The 12048-nt window shown below is 45.0% G+C and overlaps 1 protein-coding gene across 3 annotated transcripts in view; it reads right to left on the reverse strand.

Moving 5' to 3' along the window:
- The window catches only part of LOC144158523 (uncharacterized), a 37411-nt gene that overhangs the window by 15901 nt on the left and 9462 nt on the right, over positions 1-12048 (reverse strand). For all 3 annotated transcript variants that reach the window (XM_077689431.1, XM_077689430.1, XM_077689432.1), the window contains exons 4-6: positions 10395-10468; positions 8742-8901; positions 2663-2748 (exon numbers count right to left, since the gene is read on the reverse strand). In XM_077689431.1, coding sequence (XP_077545557.1) covers positions 2663-2748; positions 8742-8901; positions 10395-10468 — 320 coding nt within the window. The remainder of the gene's footprint in view (positions 1-2662; positions 2749-8741; positions 8902-10394; positions 10469-12048) is intronic.

The following is a 12048-nucleotide window of genomic DNA, read 5'->3' on the forward strand; positions in this document are numbered from 1 at the left end:
GCAAATTCAAAACTCAATATAAAAAAAAACCCATACTCGATTTTCTTCAAAATTGCGCAAACAAGACTCCTTTACTTGAACGACAAAACTGCGGGAAAACATGTTGCATCATTTTGTTCAGAACAAAGTTATAAAGGGCCAAACTTGGGGCTCGCGCGATGCGTCTTGGCGCGCCGCAATAAGTTCCGGTGGCTGTTGCCGGACGTTGCGCGGGTGTACACGGGCGGTAATTCACATTCCACTGCCACATGCCGGCACGGTCAATCTCTCCAATATTCCCAAACGAAAAAAAACTATTCTGGAGATTCTTCTTTTTTTTTGCCCGCCCGTTTCCCTAATGTGTTCTTTAACGAGCTAACTTTCTGGCCGATACCAGCTCGAAAGCGCTCCTTGGCGGCACCAGTGTTTTGTGGGATGCAAAACAAAAAAACAAAGGTTCCTCCAATGCGCAGGCAACCGAAACAGATGGCGCACGAGCAGTTACAAGGGAGGGAATAGATTGACCTTCAGTTTTATTCTTTGCGCCCGAAATGGGTCTTGCACTCACCCCAGCATGAAGTGTGCGTCTGCGTTTATTATGCAAATGCCGAGCTCTCTGCTTTGGCCCTGCAAAACATTACAGGGGTTGACCGAAGAATGAGCAACTTAAAGGAGCTTTGTCTTTGCACCTCACCATCGACGCCGTGTTTCTTGGGCGAGTGCCGGCAATGCCCAATTGCCGACAACCTTACCATGTCCGCTTTGGGCGTTTCGGACGGAGAAGACGTTACGTACGCTGTATGGGAAAATGGTTCTCTGATAAAAAAGAGGGTACCGCCAGCTGCATTCGTGAAGGAGCTAGGCAAATGGGTCACCAAGTGGATTTCCCATGACTATATTAGGCGGACCCAGGCCATTGCCATAAACGAAGCGAAAAGATGTGAACGGCGATCAAGCATTGTACTGCACTTCGACTTCGTTGAAAATTGGACAGTTATTCTGCCAAATGAAGTCCAGTCGTACCACTTGCACAAAACACAGGTTTCACTGTTTACGTGCGTTGTAACTACAAGAAAATCAGTTCAGAGCTTCACAGTAGTCAGCAATCACATGCAACACAATACCGCACATGCATGCTATGTGCTCCACAAGGTGCAGGAATGCCTGGAAGAAAGTGCCCCTGTGTACAGCCACGTTGTTTATGTTAGGGACGGTGCAGCCAGCCATTTCAAGAACAAATATCTGCTGTACGAACTTTCCAGAGCAAACTACATGTCTGCGAAGTGGCTGTTCTCTGCTACCGGAAACGGAAAAAACTCGTGTGATGGAGTTGGTGGTATTGTAAAACATCATGCTTCGTTACACAACCTGAGGGCAGGCAGCACCAACGTCATTCAGTCAACAGCTGAAATGATTGCCGAGTTGCAAAGCAAGCTAAAGAAGGTGACCCCGATTCACGCATTTGCTGCAGGCATCGAAGAGTTTCGCATGGAAAAGCGCGAAGAATGAAAGCGTCTGCCACGCATCCAAGGCATCCAGTCCTGGCACGTGTGATCTGTCATGAAGGAATACCCAAACCAACAGAATTTCGTTCAAAATTCGAAGAACAACAGAATTTCGAACAGAAAACGAACGAAATTTCTGAAAAAGAGCCAAAGTTATTCAATTTTTTTTAGTACTTATAAATTTTCTACAAACACCATCTTTTGCTGATGTGTTCAGACACGTATGGCCAACAAAATGGCTGGCTTACAAGTTTTTCAAAAAAGAAGAAATGTAGATGGGGGCGTCAAAAAGTGTAACAAACTATCGTCCAGACCGATTTCACAATTTTTTTTTTATTTTTTGTTCGCTGCTGGACACTGATTTTGCGTTACACTGATTAGCATTCTGGTCTAGTTTATGGCCCGAAACATTTTATACACACCCCTTGTACTCCTTGACGTACACAGAGACGCAAACTTGAAAAAATCTGCAGTTGCCGGAACCACCGCTGCGCTCCGGGCACATTCAAACATTTTTTTCTCCCGAACTACGCACCTCAGGAGAAAACAAACTTGATCTTCGGGGGTTTTCATTGCACGCATATATAATAAAAAAACAAGAATGAACAAAAATGGTCGTGCACACGCATGTTCGTTCTCTCGTGGAATCGCCCTGCTGTCCATGACTGATTTTTATAGCTGGTTAGTAATTGCTCCTAGCTACATTCTTGCCTCAGTTGCTCAGCTCAGCGTGCATCTCTACGCACTCGACCGCATGCGCTAGGCCTCTTCTAAGTGCCCGTGCTAAGCTTTGAAACAGGTGTAGGAGATTTCTTTGTCCTGCATGAACACTGTGCAAAGATGCTGCAGGTGTGCAGAAAGAACTGTCTGTAGCATTTATATGCAATACTGGCCAAAGTTCCTACTCTGCACTCATACACCCCTTCCACTCCCACCCTTGTTCAAATATTGCATACTTCGGATACAGCAAACATTTTTTCCGGATTAAGAGGGTCCGTTGTAATGGGCACAGACTGTATACGCGTTTATCGTGCTTGTTATGCCTTATTTAACATAAACAGTTATCGGCGTCACATTTCATGTAATTTAGTTCCACTAACCGTACAAAACATGCAGAGACATTTTCACCAAACAAGTAGACTTAGAAACCAGCCACCTAATAAAACAAGTGAGCTAACCTTTTGCACAGGAGCTGCCACTGCCGATGGCCCGGCTGAAAAAGCGTCGACAGCTTTGGTCAACTTCTTCACCAGCTTCTGGACGTCTGTGCATAGGAACATAAATGAGAATATTAAACATAAAAGTGTACGAACACAACTGCATACATTTATGCTGCCCCTGCAGGCAGTATGCTGAAATGAGAAAAAAGGTTAGGTGAGTCACCAAAAGTTTCATTGTACAGAAAAACTAATTCTTTAAACTAGCCTTACTCATTACGCACCGTACTACAGAAATTTGACATAATATTCTTGAACATTACCTTGCTTTACCTTCAAATACTGATCCATCCAGCTATAAAAAAATATATATATATATATAGCAGCGCCTTGGCCAAGCCTTCCTTCTCCCCTGCTTAAAAACTGGCTTGCATTGACTGACGGCTCTTATAACTTTGCAATCTTGTAAAGCCATTAGCCACTTTGTAAAAAGTCCCAGAACCGCAAGCATTTCATATGGGTCGGAAATGCAAAAGCGAAAATGCCCAGTTCAATGCCTGAGATGCATTGCTTCTGCCTCACACTGCCAAAGTGACTTGCTATCTTCTCAGTTGAGACGCTTTGCTTTGCGATCGCCATAATGCTCTCGACTGGCTTTGTTCAGTCTCCTACACATTGGACACTACTCATTCCTGCCACCACGTAACGGGAGAGTTGACAAGGGTGAATTTCACTGCTCATCAATTCACTCGTTTGGCTGCGTCCTTCCCCTCCTTATAACTGTGGCATACTGGCATAGACGGCCATATCTTGCTACTGCCAAGTTAAAGCTTGCACTATGGTACACCTTCCTCTATTTACCCTGCTTAGAAGAATTTCTCTGACCAGCAATGGTAGACTTAATAAACTGCTTATTGTGACACCCTCTTCTATTTCATTTCACCAGCTTTAAACCCAACTGGTATCAGTAGCATTCAAGTGCACACTAATGGTCCTAGCAGTTTCATTCCACAGCTAGATAGTAGTCAGGTGATCACAACCGAACAAGATTTGCCATACCACACAGCAGCTAAATGTATATTTCTAAGAATGAGTGGCACTACTGCAGATGAAATAAGTCCATACACAGATGAGAAAATGGCACTATTCATGCCTACTGACGTCAGCAAACTCTTCCCATTGCTACCAGTTAATTCCATTTTGACACTAATAATGATTCATGTACAGCACTCCCTTTGGGCTGCAGGTTACAATGAAATGCCTTATTTAGATAAGACAGGCTCGGCCAAATGCTGTGAGAGGGTATTTTTTGCAGCAATTTAAACAACAGTGTGGACGGGCACGGCTTCAATATGCACCATTATAGCAGCTTCTTACACTGCGGAGCAAGATCTAATGCAGGTTTTCATGAAAATCAGTTTGCTTCTCACAGAACTCCAAATGCCTACCACTTTATGTGGTTGCCACGAACACAACAGCTGCTGTAGAGTGTTTGGGGGGGAGGAGGAGGGGGGGGGGTTATGCTGATCTACCACAGGGGCAGGCACAATGTTTCAGGGTCAGTAAAAAAAAAAGCAGACAGGAGTCTAGTCTAACTTTGCTGTGAACATGCTCCGGGCCACAGAAAAAAATAAAAGGAAGGCGACCTTTAAGTAACAGATTTTGTTTTAATTCCTGCATAGCCTTGACTGCCCTTTCCCTTTGCACACCTCTGGACATGGCTAACTACCATGCCAGAACTTGTCTCTACCAGAACGCTGCGACCATAGGCAGTTGCTGTTTCCCTTTTAATAGTTCTGGAGATGGTCAGCCAACACACCATGGGTAATCTGTGCCAAACTATTGTGACGATAAGCAATCGCTTTCACATCACCAGTGAACGAGGTAGTGAGTAAAAAAAAAGCCTGCGTTCTGTGACGTTGCAGCATACAATCGGCCAGCCTTCTGCTGCTACTGCATCTCTCCTTTCAAAATCCAAGAAACAGAAAACACTTCCTTCAAAACAACAACTTATGTTTATAGTTATGACTGCAGCTTTCAAAAACCATTCAGCAGCAGTACATTCAAACAAAAAAAGAGGCACATTTGAAACCAACAACCGTCTGTGTTTTTAAGCGGAATTTTTTCGGGTGATGGTAAATAAAGAATGCTTATTAAGAGGCAGGCTGTACTTGAAGGTTGTCTTTGTGCATGTTTCAGTTATAGTGCCGTACCGCTTGTACTGGGGATTTTTGCAACTTCTGTGATGCCTATTGTAAGCTGTCTACACTGTACTACGTCTTGCTAAAATGCAGCTTGCCCAGCACCTCAATAATTCTTCCTGCATTCAAAGTATTTTTTAAGATCACCTCCTTGAACAAACATGGGCTCCGCATAAACAGAAAGGGTCAATTCAATCTGGTGTTTGCTCTATTTACTCACAAAAGTGGTTAACTATGAGTCACTGCAATTCCAAATATTTTTAACGACTGATGTGCAGAAGGGTGACAAAATTCACACACGAATACTACACTCCAGTGGAAAAGTAAGCAACTGGAAGTGCTCCTGACCTCCATAGGTCAACTTTTTTCTTATACTCAAGACCATAAGCATTGGTAATGGCTGTGCTTCGAAACATTCATCAATGTGCACGATGAAAAGGGCCATGAAGACAAAATACAAGTTTGTTTTATTCAAAAGATTAGGGGGTTCACAGAACAATGAACTCGTACTTCTAGCGAACTTTAGCACAGGACGAAGGAGGAAAGATAAAATGCGCGCTAGACTTCAACTTGGTTTATGCAAACAGGAACAAGAAAACACGCATATATGTACATGATTCGAAAGAAAAAAAAACAAAAACAAGCAAGCACATGATTCCGTGGAAATAAAACGCCACAATCTTTGCACTCGCTCTTATCAATATTTACGTTGAAATACAAACAACGCCTGGTCACATTACAGGACATGATCTTTACCGACACGTGTGCATACCACTCGCCAATTGCGCATGATCAAGAGACAGCCCTTCTCTCCCCAAAAAGTGGATTTGTTTGGTTGAAAGTGCCAAAGATGGTGCACTGACACTGTACTTGCCCTCCCTGTTGATCGCAAAAGCCTCGAAGACTTCCCTATCAGTTTGAGAACTACATGTAAATAAGACGCTCATCCGCATGAATTTGGGCGTGCACCCACACCTACGGCAATGGTCAGCAAGGTGGCCAGCACCCATCTCCGCACTCACAGCTGCGTGGTGCTCCCTCAACCCATCATTGAGGCACCTGCCGGTTTGACCGACGTAGCACCGTTTGCAGTCCAGAGGGATCCTGCAAACCACACCCATCGCGCACTCCACAAACTTTGTTTCATGTTTTGTGACGCAGCGGGGCTCATTATATGGCTCACTCACCTTTCGCACCATCTTCGAAAGCTTCTCAGGAGCCGAGAATACCACCTGCACACCACATTTTCCACCAACCTTCTTCAGGCGGTGGGACGTTTGGTGCTTGTATGGCACAGCCACGACAGGGGTTTTCTCTCTCAGGCCATCCACACGTAGTGCTTGAGCACTCTTCATCTCCTTCAAGACTCTCCACCACAGAAACCACCATTTCTGATGGATAGCCCACCATTTGCAATCTTTCAGCTTGCAGCTTGCGATCAACAGGGAGAGCGAGAACTGCGCCAGTGCACCATCTTTGGCACTTTCAACCAAACAAATCCATGTTTTGGGGAGAGAAGGGCTGTCTTTTGATCATGCGCAATGGACCTTTTTCCAGTAGCGTAGCCCACTCGCGGCGGCCACCTGAACCACACTTGGGGGATTATAAAAGAACACGCCCCCCTTTTCTCCCGCCTACCTGCGCAGTTGAGAAAGCCGTCCCAGGCGCCACGAATGGTTTTGGTGGTAGAGAAATTTTTCAATGGCAGCCGTAGCGCCTATCTGTTGGCCGTTTTCAGGACGCAGAAGACGGAGCACCACTTAGCTGGCTTGGCGTTTGCGACTGGCTAATCCAATATGGCATCGTTTCCATTCCCCCCCCCCCAAGAATGATGGATCAGTCGCTGGGAGTGAGGGCAGCGCATACGCAGAGCGCTACTGGAGAAAGGTCCATTGGCGAGTGGTGTGCCCACGTGTCGGTAAAGATCATATCCTGAAATGTGACCAGCCATTGGTTGTGCTTCAATGTAAATAGTGATAAGAGCGAGTGCAATGATTGCGGCGTTTTATTTCCACGGAATCATGTGCTTGTTTGTTTTTGTTTTTGCGTTCGAATCATGTACATATATGCGTGTTTTTTTGTTCCTGTTTGCATTTACCAAGTTGAAGTCTAGCGTGTGTTTTGCCTTTCCCTCCCTCATCCTGTGTTAAAGTTCGCTAGAAGTACGAGTTCATTGGTTTGCAGAACCCCCAGTGCTTGTCAGGCAGCAAACGATGCTTTATTCACTGACAAATTCCAATACTCCCGCCAAATTGTGTGTTTCGTGACGTTAGTGATGATGTATCAAGGGAAGGCTTTTGAAACAAATGTTAACTGTAAGGACTCGGCCTGCAGGCGACGGTGAAATGTTCTTTGCTGCTTCATTTAGCATCGCTGTCCGCCCTAGCTTGTCTCTGACAATATTTGCACCAGGCTCTTTTAAATGCGGAGCATTTCTTAGGCTCGCGATGTCACTCGTCGATGTTGTCGGCGCCGTCCACACGCTCACTGCACATGCGCGTCGAGGCGCAGGTGCGCGTCTCTCCCCCGTACCCTCCTCGCTCTCAACAATAGGTGCGGCGGTGCGGGAGGAGCGCGTGTACCCCGCGCACTCCGTCGCTCTCAACAACAGCTGCGGCGGTGCAGGGGGAGCGCGTCTGTGCGCCCATGCGTCGTAGCTACCCGTGCGCTGCGTCGCGCTCAACAGTAACGGCGGCAGGGCGTGTACACGTGATAACGGCGTGGCGGGTGCGTGGAAAGTTCGCGCGCTTGTGTACGGAAGTGTGCGCATGCGCGTCTCTCCCCCGTACTCCTCTCCCTCGAACACGGGCGGTGTGTATATAAGCGGCAGAGCGCGCGTTCGGAATTCAGTCAAGGGCGTCTTTGCTTGGCTTTCGCTTGACTTGACGCTTTGCTTGACGGCACCAAGCAATAAAGACAGACTTTAACTTTACACTCATTGCCTTCGCTTCTCCTTCATTCAATAAATAAGAATAATAAAGACGAAATAACAATTAAGCATTCCCAAACCATACCCAATTACGCAACATTCACGCGATACCCCAACCACTCTGCGACGCATTTACTCGAGTTCCCCCCGTGGGAAGATGCGGGCGGGTTTTTTTTTTGTTTAGGTGAAAGTAATCGTTTCATGAAACATCGGGTACACTCTCAAAACGGTCACGTAAGACAATGTCGCTGACGCTAGTTGGCCAGTGTCGTGTGAGACAACCCCGAAGTGCCAGACTGCTGTGCAGCTATAATAAGGATGGTGCTCACAGTACACACTGTTTACTGCACCATTCTTACTGCTATAAAAAGAATGTGCCCGACATTTAGCGCAAATAGCTCATTCGGCAAGCTCATAAGTCCTGCCTAATTTGCGTTTGCTTTTGCTGACCTCAGCCAATTGCATGACTGTGCATAATACGCCATATGTTCTAGTGCAGGAAAAGCAGCTAGGGTGTCACATGGCCATTCTCTGTTTTCCTCATCATTCAGCTTATTTGAGTGATGTCTGTGTTGAAAGTGGTCTCAGTATTATTCTAAAGAGGCAATCATTCGGACATACCGAAGTTTCATTTTGTCTTAATGGCCCTTTTAAAGTGCTGCCAAGTGTCACCGCAAGGAGGACATATGCAAGCGTGGTTCTCTCTTCTCACTGTGGATGGAAAGTGTGTCTCTCAGAAGTGATTTTGCCACTTTCTACAATGCATGTGGCAGGGACTATGATGTAATACTTTTTATACAGTTTTTCATTCCAAACAACAATGAAGTCTTTCCCTGAGCACCTCTAAAGTTGCAGATACAATGCCATGAAACTGTAATCAAAAATTTGCCGCTGTTAATTTGGTTACATAATTTTGATGTCAATATATCAAAACTGCACTACAATCAGAAAAAAATTGAATTTTACGTACCAACCATAGCTCTGGCCTCATCTCTTTCCTCCTTATACCGCTTCACCTTCCTCTCCGCCGCTTCGAGCTCCTGCTCCAGGGCTGAAACTTTTTCCCGTGCTGTCTCCAGCTCACTTTTGGCTTGAGCCGGTTCATCCTCTTTACCGCAGCTGCACTTCCGCTGAAAAAACAAGTGAGTACAGTTGCCAAAAAAAAAAAAGAAGTTTACACATCTGCTTGTGTAGCTGCGAATTTCAAGAAAAGACGAGACTTTTGCCGCCCCTGCCAAGAAAATGTCTCTGCTGTCTCATCTGCCCTTGTTCCCCTCCTGTCCCAGTCGACACATGGGAGGTTTGCACAGTTCAATTTTGCGCATTCATACTTCTGCGCCACCTGTAGGGACTTAGCACTAGAACCACAACTGCAAGACCCGGGTCATATTTGTGAGTTGTGGTTAAAGCATTTTTTTCAGCCCATTTTTAAAATTTGCTCTCGTAAAAATAGAGCATAAATCAACTGTTAATTAAAATAATGCTGCAAACATTCGTTATGCAATTGATGTTCTCCCTCAATTAAGCTTAATATTACCCTTTTGCTGAACAGTGTTGATAAATATGGAGCATCTTCCTAGATTTATTAGATTGAAAATGTTTTGCCTACATAAATGTCTCACTCGACAATTTTAACTTTTGGCCAAGCGGCTGAACCATGGGACCAGTCTTGGGCAGTAACTAGTTACTAGTAACGCGTTACTGGTAACTAGTTACTTTTTGTGGTAACTTGCAACTGTAACAAGTTACTTTCGAAATATAGGAACTTGTAACTGTAACACTGTTACTTTCTGCGCAGTAACTGTAACAGGAAATACCGTTAGAGTTGCTTCCGTTTTTTATATAAAAATAAAAAAAAAACAGTTTAGCACTCGTTAAAGGCCGGCGTACCGTTCGTGCTTTAAATTTATTCAGACTTTCTTCTTTCCCACATCCTGACTATCTTTCATCTTTCCACAACACACTTGCCAAGACGATTATCTTCCCTGCAAAAAACCGAGGTCAGACGTAGGTCTTCAAAGAGATTTTTTTTACTTTCCATTCGTCTTGAGTGCAGCAGAAACAAGAAAAAGAAAGAAACTGAAAATTGGACCCCCGAAAAGAGAGAACCTCTTGGATGCTAAATTTGAGAAACAACTCAACCTAAGCTACAAAGAGTTTCACAAATAAATTCCCTGAGGTGTGCATCAACAAAACAGTTGGTGCAACAAAATAAGGCTTGCACAACGATGGTTGGTGTTGGGCTTGAGTGTGCCCCCTTTTCGTCGGGGATTTTACCTCGTGCAATTTAACTACCCACATACTTAGGGTTATACGCAGTAACGGAAAAGTAACGACGTTACTTTTTCACAATAAGTGTAACTGTAACAAGTTACTTTTGAAAACTTTAACTTTAACTGTAACAGGGTTACTTTTTTGGTTCAGGTAACTATAACTGTAACTGTTACTTTTTGCCAGTAACGTGCCCAAGACTGCATGGGACACAGACAATTTTTGCATTTGATTGGCCCAGAAAAGACTATCATCATTAAAAACTGCATTTCACAAGCAATATGCATTTGACCAAGGCAGCTAACCCTAACCCAAAAACACTTGGGTTCTCTAGACATCTAGCAAGTCTTACCTTTGGAGCTGTTGTTGCTGGTAGCGAAGCCACCGCCACCCTCCTGCGTTTACGCTCCATTGCTGCTGCTGTGCCTGAAAAGTTGTGTGACAACATTGTTTTATTTATTTGGCTGAGTGAAATCTTCAGTTACAGCAGGTTCTGCCTAAACAAAATTGACTCAAGGTAACTTTTTTTAGAGACAGGCTTATCTGAGCTTGTGGGTTTTTTTGTTAAGTACAGATATCAAAACCTTAAACAAAAATGCACAAACGCATGACCATAGATACATTAAGCGCAGCTTGCTGATAGCCACTGGTGTTACCTGCGAGATTAGCAGATAGCACTGCGTCAGCCAGGCAGCTTGCATCTGGTTGTGTTTTGGGGCATGAAAATAAAAGAAGCTAGCACCTAAATAATAGTTGTTCGGTGATTGCGCTTAAAAAATTATGCAGGAAGTGTTGGGTTGCACGTGAATTCTCGCCCCTTTGCATTCTGGCGTATGCATGCTGAAACTCCACGGTGCTGGTAAAAAACGAATGTGCCAAACGACCATAGAAAAGTGAGATCAAGATTTCACTGGTTATCAGCCAAAGATAAGTTCCTAAATAGGCATTGGCCACTGTTGTGGCGGATGACTGTTTATGGTTTATGTCGAACCTTGCCCCTGAAAACACGAAAGCATCCGCAATACCTTTCACAAACCTAGCTGCCACAGCGCCGCCCACTACTCCCGCTGGTCATACAGGTGGCTATAAGCAGGATGTGCTGCACGTGCAGTCACCCAAATATTCAACTAGCATGCGCGAGCGACAACTTTTCTGCGCATGAGCACCATATGACGGGGCCAAGTTGCAAAGAGGTTGAGGCTAAGTGCATGGTAAGGAAACACGTTCAGCTGGGCTAATTGTCTAAGCTGTTCCTTCTCAGAGCGTCACCACTAAAAATGACAAGCCGCCCGAGTAAGCGAATTGTTTTGCTCGTAGTTTCTGCCCTGAAGATCAACTCTGCAGCAACAAATCGAGCGAAAAATATCTAAAGATGTGCCGAATACTCCAATTATGAAGTAAGGCTATGTTCAGGCTGCCGATGAAAAAGCCATATCGTGATCGGCATGTCACGCAGTTCGGTTGGCTGAGACGTGAAATGACTTCATTCTTTAAAGTTAAGACAGTAGCGGCAACAGTCTGAACCCGGCCCAAGCTGAAGAATATAGATTATTCATTTGCTGCTTCATGACGTAAACACTTTTTTTATCTGTAAAAAGGTCAGTTATCAACTTCGTGTGCTGCAACGCTGGTCTTTGGAAAATAAATTAGAAGCAAAACCATTCGCTCACTCCCACTGCCTCTTCATTTGCAGCACGCTTGCATGGGGACATGTTCTTAAGAAATAACAGCCTAGCAGACAATGACCACAGCTGAGCACACTTCCTGGGAATGCACTTAAGCTCGCCCTATTTTCAACTTGGCCCCGTCATATGAAGCTCACACACAGAAAAGTGGTCACTCGCGCATGCTAGTTATAGGGACCGGGCGGCCGTTGTATGGCACCACCGTCGCTTCAGCGAACAGCGCCGCCCATGGTGAACCGCTCGTCAGTGGAATGCTGGTGGCGGTCAGCGCAGCGTTGTTGTGCATGGCTTTCCATTGTTTTTCTGCGGTGTGGCTTGCAA

The sequence above is a fragment of the Haemaphysalis longicornis genome, unplaced genomic scaffold (assembly GCF_048455015.1).
Source record: "Haemaphysalis longicornis isolate Haplotype H1 unplaced genomic scaffold, Haemaphysalis longicornis Haplotype H1 scaffold_10, whole genome shotgun sequence".
NCBI classification, from domain to species: domain Eukaryota; kingdom Metazoa; phylum Arthropoda; class Arachnida; order Ixodida; family Ixodidae; genus Haemaphysalis; species Haemaphysalis longicornis.